General features: G+C 34.5%; 1 protein-coding gene across 1 annotated transcript; it reads left to right on the top strand.

Annotated features, from left to right (window-relative positions):
- Positions 1 to 26955, top strand: LOC127863262 (fibropellin-1-like). The gene is made up of 17 exons (XM_052402662.1): positions 1 to 61; positions 1768 to 1881; positions 2638 to 2751; positions 4408 to 4521; positions 6225 to 6338; positions 7135 to 7248; positions 7469 to 7582; positions 8070 to 8183; positions 11884 to 11997; positions 12832 to 12945; positions 13500 to 13613; positions 14972 to 15085; positions 15308 to 15421; positions 15641 to 15754; positions 24616 to 24729; positions 25953 to 26066; positions 26876 to 26955. The coding sequence occupies exons 1-17, from the start codon at positions 1 to 3 to the stop codon at positions 26953 to 26955; spliced, it is 1851 nt and encodes a 616-aa protein (XP_052258622.1).
- Positions 26956 to 27361: the final 406 nt, after the last annotated feature.

The raw sequence follows: 27361 nt of genomic DNA, 5'->3' as shown, positions 1-27361 counted from the left end.
ATGACAACAGCTTTTGACCAATACAATGTGGGCTGCGCCTATAGGAAGTTAGATAAAGCTCGTATGTGTTCAAAATAAGACTTTATGTAAGAACACGTGTAAACAAAGGAAAACGGTTTTCATAGTTCTGCTATTATATATGAACGCGTTTTTCAAATTTCAGACATGCCTTGTTCCGCTCCCCCGAGTATCAGTTATGGTAGTCCCAGCTACTCGGGCACTGACCACGGAAGCGCGGTAACCTACTACTGTAATGTCGGGTACCAGATTTTCAGAGGGTCTCAAAGGCTCACGTGCTCTGATGGCACATGGTTGGGTTCCACACCATTATGCGTTGGTAACATATAACATTCGCAATACATTATTTATCTTTTTACTTTGTTGTTTAAGTCAAACACAATTAACGCGATTCAACCGATCTTAAAACGAATATCACCGTCTATATTGAAGAGCATAATGTAACCACCCTGTTAGATACTTTTGTTAATACATAACAGGTTATTTTGTAAAATAAAAAACTACAACAGGCCGCGTGCAATTATCTTCTTAACGTGTATACGCACACTTGCAAACCGGGTCGGCATGGAAATAACTTTGAACCTGAGTTTTTTTCACAAATATTCACAAAATACTTGCATTGATTCGAAATAATTTTATAGCAAGGGTTCAAAGCAAGCGTTACCGAAGAGCACAAATTATTTTCGATTCTTACCTAAGCTAAAAAAAACGTCATGGTCCCCATATTGGGCATTATGTAGTAACAATTGACATATTAAAAAGTATCAGTAGAATGAGAACTTACATTTAAAGACTCTTCGTAGCTTAAAGTAAACACTCTGTTTAAGATATCAACGAGTGCGCACCTGTCCCTTGTAAGAACGGCGCCACGTGTAGCAATCTCCTGAACGCGTATTCCTGCACATGCGCACCTGGCTGGCAGGGAACGAACTGTGAACAGGGTAAGGCATTATTGTTACGAATATTTGCTTATTCAACAATCGTGTCATAATGAATAGTTTCCATTTGTAATACACTATAATAAGAATAAAGGACATATTTGCTTATGGTGTAGATTATTTTAATTGAATTTTAGTTCACGAGTGGTGATAAAGACCATAACAACAAACACTGTTCTACGCCTCTCATACACGCTTGTTTCTATAACCAGGAGATAAATAAATCATTCATCTAACACCAATCATTTGTTTGTGCATCGTTAACCACAATGTCTGAATTGAATAAAATTACGGTAGAGTAGCTCATACAAGAACGTAATTTTTTATTGTATTCTATTAAACCAAAATACGTCAACCTTTTTTTACGTCAACCTAATTCAAACATGTTTGCCGATAAGTATGGTTGGCTTAATGCGTCAAAATGTGGGCGTCGTAGCTGAATTACATGTTTTTTAAATGGGTTTTGAATATTAAACATACATATACGTTTGCACAAGTACGTAAATGCCACAAGGAAATGAAGGAGAAATATTGACGGCACTTAGAATGTTTAGTAAAGCAGTCTTCTATTTCATCTATGGTCAATTTAACTATCGCGATTAATATTATATATCTATAAAAACAACAACATATAATTCAACACTTTATTGTGTTCTTAGGCTGATTATAATGTTAGGGCTCACTAACAAATAAAATATGGGGCTAGTTCATATTTACAGGACCATAACTACATGATATGACAAGTACATTATCTTCTGCTCTTCTATAATTATTTTTGAAGCACTGGAAGGTTATGTTGTTTATATTTTAGATATTAACGAATGTTCAACTTCTCCGTGTAAAAATAGCGCAACGTGCAACAATCTTCTGAACGCGTACTCGTGTACATGCTCACCGGGCTGGCAGGGAACGAACTGTGACCAGGGTAGGATATAATGTAGGCATTAACTATCGTTTGTTTTGTGAACAAAATGGTCATATCGGTTGGTTACACATTTTAATACACTATATAAATAGAGGATATTGTTTGCTATTGTTGTAGATCTTTGATATAATTTTATTTAAACAATGGTAATTGAAAACAACAACACATACTGTTACGCCTCTCTAGGAACTAAATATTCCGTCAATCAACGAACGATCATTAGTGTTTTATGGTCGTTTGTTTTCATTTATGTTATTACACTTTACTGTTGACGTAATATTGATCCTACTTTTTTCGATGAGAATGGTAGGCAAGTGCTTTTATAATGTGTTCGTCGTTGTAACTAAATTAAATTTTATCCGAAAAGTTAGTTTGTACATATTTTATGTAATATTCATTTACATAGTTTCACAGTAAGTCATTGCCACCGGTAATACATGTTTTATATTGATCGGACAAGACTGCGTTCGGTTTTATCTATTGACCTATATGTTTTCCCTGAAATAAAATTATATCTTTATTTTCAATTCAATAAATTTATAATCGCAAATACTATTCTATATTTCACCGTCAAACATATAATTTAACAAATACGCGTGATATGCGGCTGATTATTGTTTGAGGGGCCTTTTTACAATAAAACAAGCAAGTATATGGTTAATGCAGGTGCGCGTTACTTAACTAAAGTATGTGTCATGTACATTATATACTCCACATATTGTTGATGCATTCAATGTTATTGTGTTAATCTTTTAGAAATCAACGAATGCGTAGCTGTCCCGTGTAAAAACGGCGCAACTTGCAACGACCTTCTTAACGCGTATTCGTGTACATGCGCACCGGGCTGGCAAGGAACGATTTGTGACCAGGGTATAGCAAAATCAGCCTCAACATATTTGCACAGATATGAAGAGTGTTTTTCCTTTTAGCATGGCGAACACTAGACGCTACAAAAAGCTAGTTTTATTGTCGATGCTATGTTTCACTCCAATTCCAATTCCACATTATTTTATATTTAGAAACACATTTAAACGTAAAGATTGTATACGTGCTTATACTTCAAGTCTGTCCGTTGCTTTAGATTTACAATGTGTTTCAGATGTCAATGAATGCGCACCTGCCCCGTGTAAGAACGGCGCCACGTGTACCAATCTTCTGAACGCGTATTCCTGCATATGCTTACCGGGCTGGCAGGGAACGAACTGTGAACAGGGTAGAACATAATTTGAGCATATACTATGCTCTGTCATGAAAAAAGGATTTCTACTCAAAGTAGCACATTTGACAGTACTCTGTATTTTGTATAAAGTATGTTTTTGCTATTTGTGTATATATTTTATCAAATTTGTACTTAATGAGAGACAAATAAAAACGACATTGAAACACGTTCTACGCATCTCATGATTTTTTTCTATGATCACGACTGAAATAAATAGTCCATAATTAACCACAGACAGATCATTTATAAGTGTATATGTATGCTTTAGTGAAATGAATGAAAAAACGCCGCAAGAGTAGCGAACACTTACCGTGTTATTTTTTTCATTTTGTTTTATGATAACATACGTCATGGTTTTCCAAAAATGTTTAAGATAAGTATTGTGAAAGCGAAGTGAGAGAGAGTGAGAGAGAGTGAGAGAGAGTGAGAAAGAGAGAGTGTGTGAGAGAGAGAGTGAGAGATTGAGAGAGTGAGAGATTGAGAGAGTAAGAGAGTGAGAGAGTGAGAGAGTTTGGAGAGATCGAGGAGATCTCTGTCGAGAGTGAGAGAGTTTGCTCTTTTTCTCTTTCTCGCGTGAGAGTCTCTCTTTCGTTCCTTTCTTCTTCGTCTCTCGCTTTCGTTCTCGTTCGTTCTTTCTCGGGCTGCTTGGGTGTTGCTTTCTTTTTTGTTTAGCTTCGCTGAGATCTTCTCTCTCTCTCGCGCTCTCTCTCGCTCGCTCTCTCTCTCCGCTCGCTCTCTCTCTCTCTCTCTCTCTCTCTCGCTCTCTCCTCTCTCTCTCCCTCTCTCCTCCTCTCCCCCCTCTCTCTGCTCCCTCTCTCTCTCTCTCTCTCTCTCTCTCTCTCTCTCTCTCTCTCCTCCTCTCCTCTCTCTCTCACTCTCGCTCTCTCTCTCTCTCTCGCTCCGCGCTCTCTCTCTCCGCGCTCTCTCTCTCGCTCTTTCCTCTCTTTCCTCTCGTCTCCTCTTTTTCTCTGTTCTCTTTGCTCTCTTGCTCTTTTCTTTCTCACCTCTTTGTCTCCCTCCATCTCCTGCGATCCTCTTTCCGGTCTCTCCCTTGCCGTAGCCTAGGAGGGAGATCTGTTTTACTACAAAACAAAATATAATCTTTTATTTTCACTACGATCAATATTTATATCTAAAAGTATGTTATATAATTCACCCTAAAATATAATATATAGTGTGTTCTTAGGCTGCAAAACATTAAAAAATCGGTAATGCTGTTAACCCATATTCGCCGGTCTTAAACTGAGTGGTATTTCAGATAAATTATATTATCTGCCTATCGTTTATGCCATTTTGTTTATCTTTAGATATCAACGAGTGCGCACCTGCCCCATGTAAAAACAACGCCACGTGCAACGACCTTCTGAACGCGTACTCGTGTACATGCGCACCGGGCTGGCAGGGAACCAACTGTGAACAAGGTATTGCCAAAATATTCCCATAAAATATCCATTAATTTAAAATGTTTTCAGCAAGTCCGAAAAGAAAACTTTCTTTTCGGTGTTATGCGTAGGTACAAAAGCATTGGGCCGAATTTTCCACATAATATTATATTTTGAAACCTTTTTTAAAGAATTAATTGTATTATAATTAAACATCAAAGGCCGTTTGAGACTTTAAAAATACAAAGTTTTTTAGATATCAACGAGTGCACACATGCCCCTTGTAAGATCGGTGCCACGAGCAACAATCTTCTGAGCGCATACTCGTAAATCACACATCAATAAACATGTAAACTGCTGTCGCTGGCAGTTTTCTAGGTTATTATAAATCTTCTGTGGTTTTACCTATTGCCATTAAAAAGTGCCTAGTGTGACAGTCTTTACGATATGGAATTTATGGTTAAATATTCTTGCATTCTTAACACAAAATATTGTTTCGAAGAGCACATAAAAATGCTGTTAACAATGCATACAACGCATCAATTAAATGTTAGTTACAATGCTCTAGTTGACATAAATGAGAACCTTAAATAAAAATTAAAAATTCATGGAATCGCGGATTACCTCAAATAAGATTTCTATGATATCTTAAATGTTTATTTAAATGTTCATATTACAGAGTTTGATGAAAAAACATAAGCAAATAATAGAGAAAATATGAAAATGTAAGCGTAACGTTAGAAGTGCCATTAAGTGTATATGAGATTACTTGAAAAAACTGTTAAACAGTGGTCGGATTTTGGTCTTAGCGTTGCACAACGCGATACAAATGTTTATAAATAACCGTTCAAAACAACTGATATAATAAAATTACACATGCGCACCTGGCTGGCAGGGAACGAACTGTGAACAAGGTATGACATTATTTGAACGAATATTTGCTTTATCCACAATCTTGTCATAAGTAATAGTTACCATTTGTAATACACTATAATTAGAATAAAGTTCATTTTTGCTCATGGTGTAGATTATTTTAATGGAATATGAGTTCACGAATGGTAAGAAAGACAACAACAACAAACACTGTTCTACGCCTCTCAAACAAGTTTGTTTCTATAACCACGAGATAAATAAATCATTAATCTAACACACACTCATTTGTCTTTGTATGGTTAACCACAATGTCTGAATTGAATAAAATTACGCGAGAGTAGATAATAAAAGAACGTAATTTTTTAGTGTGTTCTATTAAACTAAATTCATCAACCTATTTCAAAAATGTTTTTAGATAAGTATGGTTGTTAAATGCGTAGATACGTTGTTTTATTATTAAATGGGCGTCGTTGTAGATGAATTACATGGATTTCAAAAGTTTGTTTTATATATTTAACATATACGTTTGAACAAGTACGTAAATGCCACTAGGAAATGAAGGTGTAATATTGACGGAACATAGTGTGTTTAATAAAGCAGTGAGAGAGATCTATTTTCACTGCAATAACACATATAGTCTTATTTTTTTATTATCTCTGGTCAATTTAACAATCGCGATTTATCTATAAAAACAACAACATATAATTTAACACTTTATTGTGTTTTAGGCTGCTTATAATTTAAGGGCCCACTTACAAATGTATAGGGCTAATCCATATTTTCAGGACCATAACTACATGATATAACAAGAACATTATATTCTATAACTATATTTGAAGCACTGTTAGGTTATGTTGTTTATATTTTAGATATTAACGAATGCTCAACTTCTCCGTGTAAAAATAGCGCAACGTGCAACAACCTTCTGAACGCGTACTCGTGTACATGCGTACCGGGCTGGCAGGGAACGAACTGTGACCAGGGTAGGATATAATGTAGGCATAAACTATCGTTTGTTTTGTGAACAATATGGTCATATCGGTTGGTTACACATTTTAATACACTATATAAATAGAGGATATTGTTTGCTATTGTTGTAGATCTTTGATAGAATTTTATTTAAACAATGGTTATTGAAAACAAAGAACACATATAAATATTCCGTCATTCAACGAAGGCAAATCATTAGTGTTTTATGGTATGGTTAAGGACAATGACCGAATTGAATACAATTACCCCAGAGTTACTAACACTTAACACGTTGCTTTTTTTCATTTAAGTTATTGCACTTGAATGTTGACGTAATATTGATCCAAGTTTTTCGATGAGAATGGTAGGCAAGTGCTTTTATAAAGTGTTTGTCGTTGTAACTAAATTAAATTTAATCAGAAAAGTTAGTTTGTACACATTATATGTAATATTCATTTACATAGTTTCACAGTAAGTAATTGCAACTGGTAATACATGTTTTATATTGATCGGAAAAGACTGAGTTTTGTTTTATTTATTTATCTGTTTTCACTCAAATAAAATAATTTTTTTATTTTCAAATCGATAATTTTAGTATCGCAAATACTATTCTATATTTCACCGTCAAAACATAATTTAACACCTAAGCGGGCTATGAGGCTGCTTATTGTTTAAGGGCCTTTTTACAAGAAAAAATAACACGTGCAAGGTTAATGTATCTGCGCGTTACTTTACTAAAGGATGTTTCATGTACATTTTCTTCTCCACATATTGTTGATGCATTTATATGTTATTTTGTTAATCTTTTAGAAATCAACGAATGCGTACGTGTCCCGTGTAAAAACGGCGCAACATGCAACGACCTTCTGAACGCGTACTCTTGTACATGCGAACCGGGCTGGCAGGGAACCAACTGTGACCAGGGTATAGCAAACACAGCCTCAACAAATTTTCACAGATACAAACAGTGTTTTTCCTTTTAGCACGGCGAAAACTAGGCGTTGCAATTTTTTTTCGATGCTATGTTTAACTACAATTCTAATTCCACATTATTTTATATTGAGAAACACATTTAAACGTAAAGATTGTATACGTGCTTATACTTCAAGTCTTTCCGTTTCTTTAGATTGACAATGTGTTTCAGATGTCAACGAATGCGCACCTGCCCCTTGTGAGAACGGAGCCACGTGTTACAATCTCCTCAACGCGTATTCCTGCACGTGCGCACCAGGCTGGCAGGGAACGAACTGTGACCAGGGTAGGATATAAATTGAGCGTGTATTATGGTCCTTCATGTAAAAAAATATTGCTATTACGAAAAGTAACAAATATGTGAGTAAACTGTTGTTTTTTATACAGAATGTTTTTTGCTATTGGTGTATATATTTGTTCAAATTGTGGTTTAACGAGTTGCAATGAAAAACGACCTTGAAACACGTTATACGCCTGTTATGATTTTTTTCTATGACCACGACTGAAATAAATATTCCATAATTCACTAAGAAACAAAATATAATCTTTTATTTTCATTACGATTAATATTTGTGTCGCAAAATATATGATATAATTTACCCAAAAATATAATATATAGTCTGTTCTAAGGCTGCAATAGGGACAACTTACATTTAAAAAATCGGGAATGCTATTTACGCATCTTCGCCGGTCTTTAACTGCATGGTATTTTAGGTAAATTATATGATCTGCCTATCGTTTATGCCATTAAAGCAGTTTTGTTTATCTTTTAGATATCAACGAATGCGCGACCGTCGCATGTAAAAACAACGCCACGTGCAACAACCTTCTGAACGCGTACTCGTGCACTTGCGCACCGGGCTGGCAGGGAACGAACTGTGACCAGGGTATAGCCAAAATAGCCCAATCATATGGTTCGATGTAAAATGTTAACACAAGGGCAAAAATCATGTTTCAAAAAAATAATTTTGGTATGGATTTTATGCTTAGCTACAAAAAAATAAAGGTCATGGAAAAAATCCGCGTAATGTTTTATATAGATACATCAAAGATGTTTCAGATGTCAACGAATGCGCACCTGCCCCTTGTGAGAACGGAGCCACGTGTTATAATCTCTTCAACGCGTATTCCTGCACGTGCGCACCGGGCTGGCAGGGAACGAACTGTGACCAGGGTAGGATATTAATTAAGCGTGTATTATGGTATGTTATGTAAACATTAATACTATTACGAAGAGTAACACATATGTTTGTATACTGTATTTTATAGAGAATGTTTTTGGTGTATATATTTGATCACATTTTTGTTTATCGAGTGGCAATGAAAATCGACATTGAAACACGTTCTACGCCTCTTATGATTTTTTGCTATGACCACGACTGAAATAAATTTTCCATAATTCACACTGGCAAATCATTTATCTGTGTATATGTATGCTTTATTGAAATTAATGTAAAATATGCCATGAGAATAGCGAACATTTAACGTTATTTTTTTTCATTTTGTTTTAAGAAATACGCCAAAGTGATTTCAAAATGTTTAAGATAAGTATTGTGAAAGCGAAGTGTCATAATGTGTGCGACGTTGTTACTGCATTACCTATGTTTGCTCTACAAGTAAGCATACAGTAACATGAGTAGAGGTTTTTAATTACCTGTAGTACTTGAATGTTTAATTTTGATGGGAAAAAGTGTGTTTTGTTTGATATATATATATATATATAAGAAAGTCTCTATTAGCCTTGTTGTATTTAAACAAAAACCCTGTATTATTTTTTGCCGAAGCTTTCGACCTCACGGTCTTCATCAGCGGCCATTTTTTATTTTCAGATGTTTTATTATGAACGGAAATGACGTCGTGCATTTCCGGCGTCAACGTTGTTTACGCGCCCTTTTATTAACGTTTATTCTTGAACGTTGATGCCATATGGTCGGTATGTCCTTAGTTTTGACTTCCACAATTGCTCCATGGTTTTGCGGTACTCGTCCGACCCGCTGAGTTTTTCGAGTCCCATTATTTGGAAATCATCCATGGAATGTCCGTCGGTGTAGAAATGCTCAGCTACCGGGTCACTGTGCTGTGTGCGAATACGTGACAGATTCAATAGATGTCGCTGGTACAGAGTTCCGCCGGTCTCTCCCACATACACGAACCTGCGACAGCGACGACAGTTGATTTGATTGCGTATCGTGCATTCACATTTTTTCATTGTAATTTATTGCATTCGTTAAGGTTTGGTGAATATTAATGTGTTTTGGGATTGTTGTGATTGATATATAGCGAACAATTTGTTTCAATGCCAAAAAAATCTGTTATATTAATTTTGTTTTAAAGGCGATATTTTTTATGGAAAATAGTATTCTATATTTAATCGACAAACATATAATTGAACACGTAAGCGTGTTCTACTGCTGCGTATATTTCAAGGGGGCTTTTTCACAGTTTTGGCATGTATTGAAATTTTTCATTTAATGCTTTAAATTGAAAAATTTAAACATTGGATCGAAAAAGCTCCAGTAAAAAAAACAATAATAAAATTAAAGAAAAAAAGTAACCCTCAACTGGTCTCGAACCACTGACTCCTGGAGTAAAAGTCTATCGCTTATACTACTCGACCATCCTTGCTCATACATTAATTGTTGTATTTTATACTTTATATAAGCAATCCTCGTAGTGTAACAAAATTTAACGACAGCAATAAAACTCTCCAAATTATCAAATCGCTTCGCGTTTCAACGCTTTATAATTTTCAGGTTTTTAAATCGTCAAAAGATGCATATAATGGATATTTTAGATCATGATAAATGTTCCGTATAACTGCGTCCTCACAAACATATTAACTGCAACAAAAATTTGCGAATCTCAAACAATTTTTATTAACTTTATCAATGTACCAAAACGTAAAAAGATCCCTTTAAGGACCCACTAACAAAATAAATTATGGGGCTTATGCGGAACATAAACTAAATAAAAAGGCAAGTACATTATCTTCCATACCTGCTGTGAAGCATTGGAAGGTTATCTTGTTTATATTTTTTATATCAACGAGTGCGCACCTGCCCCATGTAAAAAGAATGCCACGTGCATCGACCTTCTGAACGCGTACTTGTGTACATGGACACCGGGCTGGCAGAAAACGAATTGTGACCAGGATATAACCAAAAGAGCCTAATAAGATATGATTCGATGGAAAATATTTACCGCCAGAGCTAAAATCAAGTTTCTGAAAAACTAATTTTGTTTCGGTTTTATGCTTAGCTACATAATTAAGGTCATGGACAAAATCCACATAATGTTATACGGTAAAAACTGACCTCACGGTCACTTGAGAATAACAGTCAATTGCAGACAACGGTCAGTCTGGATTCCCCCAGAGGAAAATCACTCTATATTACAATTGAGAATAACGGCCAATTGTCATAAACGGCCAACGGCCACTATATTTCACTCCGATAGTCATGTTTGAACTGAAAACAACGGCCACGAGTTTCGAGTCGCGAAAATTAAGAACACAAACAAAACAGATGAACGTAACAATAAGAATATGTATTATTAGCAATTATCGGCTGCATTAATAACGACTAAGCATGAACGCTTGACAAAATCAATAGATCTTTATCGCTGATAAGGTGTTAAAAACAACACTTAACTGGCGAGTGTTGTTTTATGAAGGCGATAGAATGATTAGCAATCGTCTGTTCGGGAAATATAGACATTGAATTGTAACTTTTATAGCAAACTAAATATTTTTATCACGATTTTGGCGTATTTTTCTTTGAATTAGAACGATACAGTTATACCGTACTTTCGGTTTATGACAGCGAATCCGCTTTTATATTTGTTCGAACGTGACGTCAATGACACGTGACAATATTAACATAAAAATTAATGTTATGCGAACCCTCGGACTTACTGAATGAACGAGATGCATGGGTAAACAACAATTTTATCGTTGATAAAGTCATAGATTCAGTTAATAAATAGTTATCAACTTAATGTACAAGACATTATTCTGTATTATATTTTGTAGATATTATTAATTTTATTATGGTTAGGCATAGTTATCGGCAATGAGCCTTCTTTTTACACTGTGTGCGAACGACTGGGTGAAGTATTGACGTGGCAATACTACCAACTGACCAACCATCTAAAAAGTGGTGATCCGTTAATCAGTTTTGAATGTATATAGGAATTAAACATCAAAGACCGCTCGTGGTTCTAACAAGAAAACGTGTTTCAGATATCAACGAATGCTCACCTGCTCCTTGTAAGGACGGGGCCACGTGTTAGAATCTTATGAAAGAGTATTCCTGCACATGCGTGCCTGGATGGCATGGAACAAACTGTGGCAAGTTTTATGCCAACACAGCCTTAGCTTATTTGCAAAGATTTGGACAGTTTTTAGCTTTGAAAAAAAAAAACAACAACAGAAGTTAACTAAAAGCAAGCTCTATTTTTGATGATTTGCTCCCATTCGAAAAGAAAGGTCACGGGTAACGAATTCCACATAATGTTCTATTTTGAAACATATTTAAACGTTTTTATGGTATAAGAATGTTTTTGCTTTAGATTGACAATGCGTTTCAGATGTAAACGAATGCGCACCTGTCCCTTGTGAGAACGGAGCCACGTGTTATAATCTCCTCAACGCGTATTCCTGCACGTGCGCACCGGGATGGCAGGGAACGAACTGTGACCAGGGTAGGATATAAATTAAGCGTGTATATGCTCTGACATGTAAAAATTTTGGCTATTACAAATAGTAACAAATTTGTTTGTATATTGTATTGTTATACAGAATGCTGTTTGATATTTGTGTATATATTTGGTTAGATTTTTATTTAACGAGTGGCAATGAAAAACGACATTGAAACACGTTCTACGTCTCTCATGATTTTTTTCTATGAACACGACTGAAATTACTATTGTATAATTCACCATAGCAAAAATCATTAATCTGTGTATATGTATGCTTTACGTAAATTAATGAAAAAGTTCCACGAGAGTAGATAACATAACATGTTTTTTTTTCATTTTGTTTTATCCCACAATAACAATGACGTCATGGTGATTCCAAAAATGTTTTTCATAAGTTTTGTGGAAGCGAAGTGTCATAATATGTGCGTCGTTGTTACTGCATTTCCCGTGTTTGCTTAAAAAATGTGTTACTAGCTTTTTGAAAAGACAGCATACATTAAAATGTGTCGCCATTCGTCATTTCTTGTAGAACAAGAATGTTTCATATTGATGGAAAAAAGTCTTTTTGTTTGGTATAGAGAGTGATCTATTTTCACTACGACACAAAGTACATGTATAATAATTTATTTTTATTTAGATCAATGTCGCAAATGATATTATATAATTAACCAAACAATAAATATATTGTGTTGTAAGACTGCTAAAGGGCTAAATTACATTCTTAACTCAGGAATGCAATTAATGCATCTTAGCCGGTCTTTAACAACATGGTACTTAAGGTAAATTCTCTTCTCCGCCTATTTTGAGACATTTAAGGTTATTGTGTGTATATTTTAGATATCAACGAATGCGCACCCGTCCCATGTAGAAATAACGCCACGTGCAACAACCTTCTGAACGCGTACTCGTGTACATGCGCACCGGGCTGGCAGGGAACGAACTGTGACCAGGGTATAGCATAAACAGCCCAATAATATATGGTTCGATGTAAAAGGTTCACACAAGGGAAAAATCAAGTTTCTAAAATATAATTTTGTATCGATTTTTTGCTTAGCTACAAAAAATAAAGGTCATGGAAAAAATCCACATAATGTTTTATATAGAAACTAAACATCAAAGACCGTTCGTGGTTCTAAAAGAAAATGTGTTTCAGATATCAAAGAATGCGCATCTGCCCCTTGTAAGAACGGGGCCACGTGCATCGACCTTCTGAACGTGTATTCCTGCACATGCGTACCGGGCTGGCAGGGAACGAACTGTGAAAAGGGTATTGACAATACAGCCTTAACATGTTTGCAAAGATTCGGACAGTTTTTAACATTGCGAAAACCAGATGCTACCAAAAAGCTAGTGTTTTATTCGATGCTTTGCTCAACTTCAAAAACAAATGGCACTGGTCATCTATTCCACATAATGTTATACTTAGAAACATAATTAAACGTATAGATTGTATAAGAGCTTAAACTTGAAGTCATTTCGTTGTTTAGATTGACAGTGTGTTTCAGATGTCAACGAATGCACACATGCCCCTTGTGAGAACGGAGCCACGTGTAACAATCTCATAAACGCGTATTCCTGCACGTGCGTACCGGGCTGGCAGGGAACGAACTGTGACCAGGGTAGGATATAAATTAAGCGTGTATTATGCAATTTCATGTAAAAGTTATTGCTATTACGAAGGGTAGCAAATATGTTTTTATACTGTGTTTTAAAACATTATGTTTTTTGATATGGGTGAATATATCTGATCACATTTTTATTTAACGAGTGGCAATGAAAATCGACAATGAAACACGTTCTACGCCTCTTATAATTTTTTTCTATGACCACGACTGAAATTCATTTTCCATAATTCACCACAGGCAAATCATTTATCTGTGTATATGTATGCTTTATTGAAATGAATGAAAAAATGCCTTGAGAATAGCAAACATATATCATGTTTTTTTTTCATTTTGTTTTATTACACCATAAGAAATACGTCATGATGATTTCAAAATGTTTAAGATAAGTATTGTGAAAGCGAAGTGTTATAATGTGTGCGTCGTTGTTACTGTATTACATATGTTTGCTCTACAAAATATGTGTTTTTTTATAAGTAAGGGTACATTTACATATGTCGAGGTTTTTAATTACCTGTAGTACCTTATATATATATAATATATATCCAGTTTGCGTTTCCAAAGTTGTTCAATGGTCTTCCGGTACTCGTCGGATCCATTTAATTTTTCGAGTCCCATGACCCGGAAGTCCGCGACGCTGTGGCCGTTTGTGTAAAAGTGCTCGGCAACCGGGTCATTGTGTTGAGTCCGTATCCGGGACAGGTTAAGAAGACGTCGCTGGTAGAGGGTATCTCCCGTTTCCCCTACGTATACAAAGGTCTTACATCGTTCGCAGTGTACAGCGTAGACTACATTAGTGGATATGCAGGTGACCTCACATTGTAGCCTTTGCCGGTGGTGTCGCTGAACTTCCGGGTGATGGGATTAAAAGGATCCGACGAGTACCGGAAGACCATTGAACATCTTTGGAAACGCAAACTGAGGACGTTCAAACCATATAGACTAAACACAAAAGACTAATAAAACTGGCGCGCAATGTAACGTTCAATAATATAACGTCACTTCCGATAAACATAATATGCTTCACAAATAAATAACGCTGAAAAAGACCGAGAGGTCGAAAACTACGGCAAATGTAATCAAAGCGTTTTATTATATATATATTGCACTAAGAAACAAAATATAATCTTTTATTTTCACTACGATTAATATTTATGTCGCAAAATATATGATATAATTTACCCTAAAATATAATATATAGTGTGTTCTAAGGCTGCAATAGGGACAACTTACATTTAAAAAATCGGGAATGCTATTTACGCATCTTCGCCGGTCTTTAACTGCATGGTATTTTAGGTAAATTATATGATCTGCCTATTGTTTATGCCATTAAAGCAGTTTTGTTTATCTTTTAGATATCAACGAATGCGCGACCGTCCCATGTATAAACAACGCCACGTGCAACAACCTTCTGAACGCGTACTCGTGCACGTGCGCACCAGGCTGGCAGGGAACGAACTGTGACCAGGGTATAGACAAAATATTCCATTAAAATTTCCATTGATTTGACATGTTTTCAGCAAGTGCGAAAAGGAAACTTACTTTTCGGTGTTATGCGTAGGTACAAAACTATGGCATTGGGTCGAGTTTTCCACATACTATTATAATTTGAAACATTTGGGAAGGAATTAATTGTATTATAATTAAACATCAAAGGCCGTTTGAGACTTTAAAACTACAACGTGTTTTAGATATCAACGAGTGCACACATGCCCCTTGTCAGAACGGAGCCACGTGCAACAATCTTCTGAACGCGTACTCGTGCACTTGCGCACCGGGCTGGCAGGGAACGAACTGTGAACTGGGTAAAGCAAACACAGGCTCAGAATATTTTAAATGATATGAAGAGTTTGCAGCAAAGGCGGAAATAAAGCGTCCACAAAAACAATTCTCTCTTTTGCTATGCTAAGCCACAATATTTAGGTCATGTACACATATTTCACAGAATATGTATGTATATAGAAACATTTAAAGATTAAACTTGCAAAGACTGTACGTTGCTTAAGATTGACAATGTATTTCAGATATCAACGAGTGCGCACCTGTCCCTTGTAAGAACGGAGCCACGTGTAACGATCTTCTCAACTCGTATTCCTGCACGTGCGTAACTGGATGGCAGGGAACAAACTGTGACAACGGTACGTCATTATTTAATCATATACTATGATTTGTTTTGTTCATTATATGGTTTTTACGGTTAGTCACACATATTTAATAAACAGTACTTATAGAAAATATTTTGGCTGTCGGTGTAGATCTTTTATCGAATTTTATTCCATAATTGGTTATAGAAAAACAACAGCAAACACTGATCTGCGCCTCTTAGTCCGGCAGAAAAGTGGTCATTTTTTACTTAACCCGACATTAAGGTGTATAGTAAATGTCAAAGTTTTTTTTGTTAGGGGACATGTAACTGATGAAGAATCCAAATGATGCCGGGCTGGTATCTTTGAGGGTTTTGAGAATGCCAAGATGGCGTCAAAGATGGCGGCAATTTTCAGTGTTTTTTGTTTAAAAATATAAATATGCATTCTTTGATGTATTATAGTGTATTTTTTTATATTGTTTTACATGTTAAACAGGAATAAAGAGGTGCAAACGTGTGTTATATAACCTAAAATGAAAATGGCGTCCAAAATGGCTGCCAGAATCAAGATGGCGGCTTAAAAATTGCTCCTTAAACCAAGATAAAATGTATTGTATCTAGATATTAAATTTTTCTTATTAGAATAATGAATATTTAAAAATATTACAATGTGTTAGCAATTACATGCTTAATAATGGTTCGATCAATGAATTTTAATAATACATATGTAGAGTATAATATAACAAGAACATATCGGCCTACTCCTGACTATTGGAGAAAAGTTATATTATCTTTGTGTACAGTAGCAGCAATTTTGTAAAAGTTATGGTTTGTGTGATGAAATAACACCGTTCTCATGAATGTTATAAAGAACATTATGTTTCAATTAAAACACCATAACACGTATTATTCAACCTTTGTTCGTCAAGGTCATGATCAGGTCACATCATAGTACAAAGTAGTATGTATACTAGTTTAGCTAATGTTGTGAGTTGTCGTCTAACTAACGTGATGTTCTCATGTAAATATTAGTTCAGTTCCCAAGTTTGTTTTTCATACCAACAATAACATAATACATCTTTCCTTTATAATCGACACAGTAAGTTATCTAACGGACGTGTTTTGTCTCATTGCTCATTGTTACATTGTAATACATCAACCTGAACCTTTTGACAAGCGCAAAATATAGTACCTGGTAGTCGCGCTTGATTACATGAGCATCGACGTGTTGAACATGGGCTATCGCTTGTACACCCACATTTTATCATTTAAAGCACATTGCGTGGAGCTAAAGCAACATTTTGATGCTATTGTAATGGGTAAAAGGGTGTTTGACACCTCGTCTTTCGCCAACCATAATCACATGGATCCAGATCTGTTGGGTCTGCATCTAATGCGCGTTTCCAAATACACGCCTGTTTCACATTTTCATAGAATGCTTCCGTGGTTTGCTGCAAGATTTCTAGCGATGGCATAGCCTTACCCGACTTGCCTACCCTGGCTGCCTAAAGTGTTTGTCTTGTAATAGACATTTCCTCTGTATTACTGAATTACTGATCAATTATTGAACATGTGGTCTGGCTTTCAATGTGCCGCTCAGACACATCTACTTTTAATTGATTCTTTAGCACAGTTTTGTTTTCTCCTATTATGCGTTCCCCAGTTTCAGTAAACAGAGCAGTAAGTACAGGAGCCAATTCATGGTTAAGTATATGTTTAATGTCAATTTCCCTAGAACTAGCTTGTAAGCCTATGTCTCTTGAATAAATCAGGTTGATGTCATACACTTTGGTGTCTGCAACCCTAATGTGCTTTCTAGACACAACCTGTGTCTCAACCTTTTCAGGTATGACCCATTAAAATTGTCCGGCCATGGGTTGTCGAATTCAATCATTTGGGTTTTACAAATGTCTATTGCTTGATCAACATTAGCAGACGGTGGTGCTATTGTTCCAGTCACGATGTTCGCTAGACTGTGTGATTGCTTGCTTGGATCCAACGGATCAATACATTATGTCAACTTTCTCCGAATACTTTATTTATCTTTGGCATTTGCATTAATCCTCCCCTGCTTTTCTTCATTGTGCTGCTCATTAGTGTCCACTAAATTGGCACTGCTCATTTCTTCATCTTCTTCCAACATGCTGAAAATATGCAGACTCAAAGTCCAAACCTTGGCAGTTTCAGGTCTAAAAGTTGAACCTATAATTTCCTTCTTGCCATGGCCATATCTCATAAAAGTTGTTTCTATAAACATGTCGCTCCATATGGCATTCCATACCTTCGGAACATGTCTCATGATATGTTAACACTTTAAGAACTTTTCTTGTGCGCTTTCAGGCATTTTCTCCATTGACCTCAGGTAGTAGAGGCCATATCTCGCGTAGTTTGGGTGTGCAGCGGCAAAGAAGTAGGGTAACATTAGCTTATCTGATGCCAAGTGCAGTTGCCAATCACATTCTCTTTCTTCTCGAACATACATCATTAAAAGAAATTCTGCCTTAATCAAACAATCAACCCAAAATTTAGACGTACGACTGACAGATGCTGTATTGTTAAGATACATTTCTAGATCGTCAGATGTCTGAAAATTATTTTCGGTGAATACCTTGCATTCCACCAAGACGTAGTACTTTGCGCGTGGTATATGACAATTAATCGTCAGACTGCATCCACCGTAAATATTTCATTTTCAGAGAAATCTTACCGCGATGTATTTTTTTCAAAACAGCCTGAATACGGCTAAATGTCAAACAGTATGAACTGCGTTAGTAAAATTTCACAATTGAAAAGGTCACAACAATATTTGTCTATATTTTTTTTCTCACGGAATTACTTATTTCACTGCTTCACTATAACTTGTGATTATACAGGCATAAACTAACTTCATAATTAAATGATTTTTATTTGATTTTCATGCATCTTCATACAGACTTATTTTGTTTTGCATATACAAACACTACGCTTTAAATTACTGAATTCACGCAGCTGCAAATACATGAGCTGATGAGCACTAACTTTGCTAAGTACAACACATATATAATAAATTATGTTGTTTTACTTACCTGTGACATTGCATTTGTTAAATGAGCTGAATAAACATGCATCCATATCTTTTCGACTGAAACATATTTCGACTGAACAAATAATGGTGATAGCAATAACAAGGGGAGTAACTAATCTTTAACGCGTTCACTTATTAAAGGGAAGTAACGTGTGTAAACTGTAATTTTATATATTAGGAACATAATTAATAATTATTATCAATGTATTTGTGTAGTCCATGCTTACTAGATGTTAATCAAACGGGTGTAAATCATTTGTGCTTAATGAATATGTGTTCATGATGTTCAAACATTGTGCATTATGCAGTACATGTGTATGTTGATTATGGTTTTTTAGTTTACATGTCTGTAATATCTTCATGTTTATGTAAAATAACACATTTAAGAGATTTTAGTTGCTAATATTGAATGTTATTTACAAAATGCCATTCTGAGATACAACAAATTCAGTTTTAAGTTTATAGAGCATGACATTCCTATTCAACGTTGTGGAATCGAATTTAAACTGAAATTTTTTGAACGAGCGACCATAATGGCAGCTATTTTGCGTATAATTTGGAATTTTATATCGATTTATTCACTTTCAAAACATTAACCATTATAGCAATGTTCACTTTTGGGCTGAAAAGATCCTAAATAAGGATAAAATAATTATTATATCACCACTTACGTTAAAAAGCTGAAAACGGCGGCCATCTTGGACGCCATCTTGGATTTCTCAAAACCCTCAAAGATACCAGCCCGGCATCATTTGAATTCTTCATCAGGACCATGTCCCCCATCAAAAATCACTTTAACATTTACTATACACTTCAATGTCGGGTATATGTCATTTGTCTGCCGGACTATCTTATGGAAATATGTGTTGGCATTACCCAAAGTGAAATAAATATTAAATAATTCACTGGAGGTCAACCTTTTTTATTGTATGCTTTAGGACAGTTACAGAGTAGCTTACACATAAGACATTATTTATTGATTTATTGATTTATTGATATATTGATATATTGATATATTGATTTATTGATTTATTACGCTATCATCATAATGCCATAATGATAAAACATCGTTTTTATCTGAGAACGGTATAAGTTAACAAAGATTTAGCTGATTCATAACATATTATATGTTTCTTAAAAATCGATAATAACAGTTGTTTATACAAAAGTGAGATAAGGAATACTCTGTTTTACATCAAATTCTGAGAAAAATAGTATACTTAGATGAATTAATCTGTTTCTTAATCTACCTAAACAATTCGCATTATATAAATATTTTTAAAGATTAACTATTCCTTTTTTATTTTGTGTTCTCATTAACCTATGAAACTAATTTAATGTTTGCCATGTTTGGTTATATGGCTTTAAATATGTTTTTCTTATATCTTTTTTTATTGGGCATATTAATAAGAAATGTTATTCACTTTCTTCTACGACATTAAGATTACACAATTTACATGTTCTGTTATACCAAGTAATATTGTGGTATCGATCTCGTTCTAATCTGTGTGATGATAGGCGGAATTTAGTTAGTGCTAATTTTAAAACAAGTGGTGTCATCATGTAAGCGTCGTTGTAACCGATTTACCTTTTTCCAATAAACAATTTTATCCCACTTTTACAGTGAATTCGGTTGATTAAAGCCCCGGTTATTAAATTTCTGGTATAATCAACGGCACGTGCTACGTTGTTAGGCTACGTTGTAAACAAGTGTAGTTCCTTGTATATAACAACTAAATGTTACATTGATGTTATAAAACTTTTAGATTTGCAATTCAATATGAATACAATTGTAATTTATAACGCACGACGCTTTGTCACAGAACGATATTCTGATTTAAAAAAAATGTATTTGATCAGCGGTTATTTTTGAAACGCGGAGTAATACACTGACCTTGGTTACACTACAGTCATTATCAAAGTATGACAAACACTCATGAAAACGCGAAATTATCCAGTTTAACTAATTTTGTTTAAATAAAAAAGTTTACTGAATAAAAAGTGGGATAAATAGAATAATAGGTAGTGTTGATTATAGAACAGGTTGATCATGCTCGGCACGAAAACGAAAACGCACTAGCCAAGGCTCGTGCTTTTTGTTTTCTAAGCATCGCATGATAAACCTGATCTATAATCAACACTAACCTATTATTCTCTATGCTCAAATAGGTTTTTGGTTGCTTAGCATGCATTAACATTTTTTTCATAGTAACTTATTGCATTCGTTAAGGTTTGGTGAATATTAATGGGGTGGGGATAGTTGTGATTCCTATAGCAAACAATTTTTTCACTGCAACAAAAATATAATCTGTTATATTAACTTTGTTTTCAAAGCGATATTTTTTATGGCAAAAAGTATTCTATATTTAACAAAAAAACCCATATGATTGAACACTTAATCGTGTCCTAAGGCTGCGTATATTTTAAAGAGGCCTTTTCACAGATTTTGGCATGTATTGAAATTTATCATTAAATGCTTTATATTGAAAAGTTTTAACATTGGATCTTAAAAGCTCTAGTTAAAACAATAATAAAATTAAAGAAATAAAAAAGAAACCCTCAACTGGGCTCGAACCACTGACTCCTGGAGTAAAAGTAAATTGCTTATACCACTCGACCATCCGTGCTCATACTATAATTGTTGTATTTTATACTTTATATAAGCAATCCTCGTAGTGTCACAAAATTTAACGACAACAACAAAACTCTCCAAATTATTAAATCGTTTCGCGTTGCCACGCTTTATAATTTTCAGGTTTTTAAATCGTCAAAAGATGCATGTAATGAATATTTTTGATAATGGTAAATGTTGAGTATTACTGCTTCCTCACAAACATAATAACTACAACGAACATTTACGAATCTGAAACAATTTTTATTAATTTTGTCAATGTACCAAAACGTAATAAGATCCCTTTAAGGGCCCACTAGCAAAATAAAAACAACGCCACGTGCAACAATCTTCTGAACGCGTACTCGTGTACATGCGCACCGGGCTGGGAGGGAACGAACTGTGACAAGGGTATAACTAAAAGAGCCTAATAGGACATGATTCGATGAATAATGTTAACCGCAAGGGCCGAAATCGAGTTTCTGAAAAAAGAATTTTGTTTCGCTTAGCTTCATAATAAAGGTCATGAATAAAATACACATAATGTTAAACGGTCAAAACTGACCTAAGGGTCACTTGAGAATAACATATACAGACAACGGTCAGTCTGAATTTCCCCCGAGAACAATCACTCTATATTACACTTGAGAATAACGGCCAATTGTCAATAACGGCCAAACGGCCACTATATTTCACTCCGAAAGTCATGTTTGAACTGCAAATAAAGGCCACGCGTCAGTCATTTCGAGTCGCGAAATTAAAAAAACACAAACGAAACAGGTGCACGTTACAATAAGAATATAAGCAATTATCTGCTGCATTCATAACGACTAAGCATGAACGCGTAGCAAAATCAATAGATCTTTATCGCTGATTAGGTGTTAAAAACAACTCTTAGCTGGCGAGTGTTGTTATTAGAAGGCGATACAATGATTAGTGATCGTCTGTTCAGGAAAAAATATACATTGAATTGTAAATTTTATAACAAACTAAATGTTTTTATCACGAGTTTGGTGTATTTTTCTTTGAATTAGAACGATGCAGTTATACCGTACTTTCGGTTTATGACAGCGAATCCGCATTTATATTTGTTCGGACGTGACGTCAATGACACGTGACAATATTTACCTAAAAATGAATGTTATACGAACTCTCGGATTTACTGAATGAACGAGATGCATGGCTAAAAATCAATTATATCGTTAATAAAATCATAGATTCAGTTTAAAAATAGTTATAAACATGATTTATAAAACATCCTTCTGTATTATATTTTTTAGATATTATTTATGTTATAATCTTTGGCCTAGTTATCGGCAATGAGCCTTTGTGTTTCACTGTGTGAATTAGATAAATTATATGTATACTGCAATGCTTGGGGGCTAAAAGTTAACACTGCAAAAACTAAAATAATGGTATTTCGGAAAAGAGGGCGATTAAAAGAAAATGAAAAATGGTCATATAATGGTATTGATATTGAAGTTGTTGATAACTTTAACTATTTAGGCACGGTGTTGAAATATACAGGAAGTTTTAAATTAAACCAAGAACATTTGGTTGGTAAAGCCCTTAAAGCATTGAATACATTATTGTTTAAATGCAATGAATTTGACATAAAACCGAAAATATTTTGCCAGTTGTTTGACGCTTTTGTGGGTTCTATATTAAATTATGATTCAGAAGTGTGGGGTTTCACTAAGTCAGATGATATAGAACGCATACATTTAAAATTTTGCAAACGATTGCTACAGGTGAAAATAAATACATGTAATGTTGCTGTTTATGGAGAATTAGGTCGATATCCATTGTATGTAAACAGGTTTGTTAAAATTATTAAATATTGGTTTAAAGTTATGAACAATGAAAATATCATTATGCAAACTGTGTACAAACAAGCCTTGAGCGATTGTAATAAAGGTTATACAAACTGGGTCTCAAATGTCAAGAACATGTTAAATAATTTTGGATTCGGTTATGTATTTGAAAATCCAAACGTTGTACATGTTAATAGTTTTATTAGCGAGTTCAAATGTAGACTTGTCGACAATTTTAAACAAGAGTGGTACGGTAAAATGAATAATAGTACTGTATTAGATATGTATAAAGCTTTTAAAAGCTGTTTGGAATATGAACCATATTTAGATTTACTTCCTAGAAGTCTTCGATTATTTTTTGTAAGATTGAGAGTCTCTGCACATCCGTTGAGTATACAAACTGGCAGATACGCCCGAAATAACATACCACGTAATGAACGTTATTGTTTATGTTGTAATGTCTTGGATTTAGAAGACGAATACCATTTTATATGTTTATGCCGCTGTTACACTGATTTAAGGAAAAAATATATTAGTCGTATATTTTATATTAACCCATCTGTATATAAATTCCACAAGTTATTAGCCTCATGTGACAAACCAGTCATTTCAAATGTATGTAAATATATGAAAGAAGCTTTTGCTATAAGAAATGCAATTCTTAATAATGCTGTTTAATAAATCTCATTACCGCTTTGATAGAATTTACGTATTCATGCAATTTGATTGTGTTTATTTATATTTGAATTCTTAAATGACCATTTATGTTATGTAATGTTATGTTGTTATACCTATTCATGTGACAGAAAATAATGTGTATATTTGTGTATTAAGACGATGTACTTATGTATAAACTGTCTGTCTGTCTGTCTGTCTGTCTGTGCGAACGACTGGGTGGGGTTTTGACGTGGCAATACTACCAATTGACCAACCATCTAAAAAGTGGTGATCCGAGAATATCAGTCAATACTCGACAACGGTCACTTTGACCATTTCAATTGACTGACCGCTGTTTTCAGTTTTGACTGTATATAGAAATTAAACATGAAAGACCGTTCTTGGTTCTAAACAGAAAACGTGTTTCAGAAATCAACGATTGGAACCTGTCCCTTGTAAGGACGGGGCCACGTGTTAGAATCTTATCAACGAGTACTTCTGCACGTGCGTACGGGATGGCAGGAAACAAACTGTCGCTAGTTTATTGCCAACACAGCCTTAGCATATTTGCAAAGATTTGGACAGTTTTTAACATTGAAAAAAAAACAACAGAAGTTACCTTAAAGCAAGCTCTATTTTCGATGCTTTGCTCAAATTCAAAACAAAGTTCACGGGTAACCAATTCAACATAATGCTCTATTTAGAAACATATTTAAACGAATTAATTGTATAAGAATATTTTTTCTTGAGATTGAAAAGTGTTTCAGATATCAACGAATGCGCACCTGCCCTTTGTAAGAACGGAGCCACGTGTTATAATCTCTTCAACGCGTATTCCTGCACGTGCGTACTGGGCTGGCAGGGAACGAACTGTGACCAGGGTAGGATATAAATTAAGCGAGAATTATGCTCTGTCATGTAAAAATTATGGCTATTACGAATAGTAACAAATTTGTTTGTATATTGTTTTTTTTACAGAATGTTGTCTGCTATTGGTGTATATATTTGATCCATTTTTTTGTAAACGAGAGATATAATTAAACACCTTAGCGTGTTTTAAGGCTGCTTATAATTCAAGAGCCTAATTGCAAACAAAAATCATGGATGGGGCTTATACATCTTGACCGGAACTTAATTACATGATTTGTCAAGTATATTACCATTTCAACCTAAAATGTGTGGTATTTGAATTTTTTTTGTTAATATGTAAGAAATCAACGAATGTGCATCTTCACCATGTAAAAAAAACGCCACGTGCAACAATCGTCTGAACGGGTACTCGTGCATTTGCATAACAGGCTGGCAGGGAACAAACTGTGAACAGGGTAGGACTTAATTTGAGCTAACATCGGGCTTTCTTTCGCCAAACATATGGTCATTATGAATAGTTACACACAATAGTGTTTAGTCTCTGTACTTTTATCGCATTAATGGAAATTAAAAAACATATATTGTTCTTTGCCTCTCATGTACATATGGTTTCTATTTCCAGAAGTCAAATAATTATTCATTTATTATCGAAGTTAAATCATTTTAATTTTTATTGTATGGTTTTTGATGATCACAAATGCATTAAATTACATAAAAGTAGCTAAGACAACAACACTTTTTTTATTTTGTTTTGTAACACCATAAATATGACTTCAAAAATATTCCAAAAATGTTTAAATCATCATTGTGAGAAAAGTTGTCATACGATGTGACTCGTTGAAACTGAGTTGCTTAAAATATGTATACACTAATTTTTGGATATTCAACAAACAATATTTTTAATATTAATAAAAAAAGTATGCTGTGTTTGGAAATGAGAGCTATCTATTTATACTACATTTACTTTATGTACAATACAACTAAAATATTCAAGTTTATTTTTCCTATCGCAAATAAAAAAATATTAAACCAAACAAATATAACTTAAACTTATAGGCTTCTGATAGTTGTAAGGCCCACTTACACGAAAAAAAAATAAGTATGCGGCCAATGCACCTCTGCCATACATTATAAAAAAGATCCTTCAGGTACATTATCCTCACCATATATAATTCTAAATAAAATAAGATATCCGACTGCATTGTAGTGCAAATACATGACTGTGTATTTCTAGAAATCGACGAATGCCAGCAGGGTCCCTGTAAGAACGGCGCCAAGTGCAGCGACCATCTGAACGCGTACACGTGCACTTGCCAATCAGGCTGGCAGGGGAAAAATTGTGACCAGGGTAAGACATTATGTTAAAATATGCTACGATTTGTTTTGTCTGCAATTAAAGTGATATTATGCGCATCAATCAGTATATAGGTGTCTATCGCAACCGATGTTTATTTTTGCCGTTTTCACTTCATATACACTTATATTTGTTAATGCAGCATCTACATGCTGAAACAATATCCCGGAAAGAGACAAATAATCCATTTGAATATCAACCGTACTCTCGTTTTGACAACTGAAGACAGAAATGATTCGATGTACGATGTGAGTCTAAATGTAGTTTTCATTCAGATTCGTTCATACGACGCAAAGACACAATTTTGTTTTAAGGATCATTTCTGCTTAGAGGACTGGATGAGTCATGTAAAATATCGAAAATAATATATATTTTTTATAAACAACTTGTAGCAAGATTAGTTGTAGATAATTGGTCAGTTACCACATTTTCACGAATTATTTTCACCTGTTAATTCTTTTCAGCTCAATTCAACAGTGAAAAATGCCCATAATATCACTTTAAATTATGCTATTACGTTGATTGTTTTAATTCATTTTAGTTGCAAATAGAGGATAAATGTAGCTATTGGTGTTTTACAATTAATAAAAATAACAAAGCGAGAATAGCTTAAACGTTTTCAATTTTTGTGTTTTAATATTTGTGAATAATTCTTTGCCGATGTGATGTTTTGAGCCTTATAAAACCGGTTAAAACATGCTTTGTATTGGCCGTTCTTAGTAGGTTATCTCAGTTTTATTCGTGTGTTTAGTGTGTAATTTTGTGTGTTAAGTGTGCAATTAGGTTTCTTGTCTATTCATTAGTTTCGCACTTGACTGTTGTTGGTGACGTGTTCCTTTTCATAAACAAAGAACAGTATGGTATAATAGGATTTCTCTTCTAATGATGAATCAGAAAGTTCACTTTGTGTATATCATTGAGTGTACGCATGGTATAGTTAATTGTTCAAATATTGTTTTTTATATTAATGGTTTGCAAACATTTTCATAATGTATGCATCTTTGAAGTTAAAATATAGTTTGGATGATGAAATATAGATTTGTCAAAAACATTTTTTGACTTTTCTAGAGGCACTATAGGTGCGTTACAGCCGTTGTTACAGGGATATTGATGATTTAAAGGTTTTTTGTTTGGTATAAAGACATACATTTTCTCCAAAATAAACATATACTTAGTAATGCTTTTAAGTGTACCATGATCTAATTTTCTTCACCAATACACTAGTTTATTTCCCTAAAAAGTATGTAAATAAAAACTTAAGCGAGTTCTTATGCTACTTTGTTGGAACA

The sequence above is a fragment of the Dreissena polymorpha genome, unplaced genomic scaffold (assembly GCF_020536995.1).
Source record: "Dreissena polymorpha isolate Duluth1 unplaced genomic scaffold, UMN_Dpol_1.0 chrUn003, whole genome shotgun sequence".
NCBI lineage: Eukaryota > Metazoa > Mollusca > Bivalvia > Myida > Dreissenidae > Dreissena > Dreissena polymorpha.
Note: the sequence above shows the minus strand (reverse complement) of the source record. Positions and strands in the feature narration are given on the sequence as shown.

Bases quoted from the DNA above. Each gene is read 5' to 3' on its own strand.
- LOC127863262 (XM_052402662.1), top strand. From the start codon at position 1: ATGACAACAGCTTTTGACCAATACAATGTGGGCTGCGCCTATAGGAAG. The intron at 1,882-2,637 runs GTAGGATATAAT...TTAATCTTTTAG, and splicing joins GGGAACGAACTGTGACCAGG to AAATCAACGAATGCGTAGCT. The intron at 11,998-12,831 runs GTAGGATATAAA...TGTATATTTTAG, and splicing joins GGGAACGAACTGTGACCAGG to ATATCAACGAATGCGCACCC.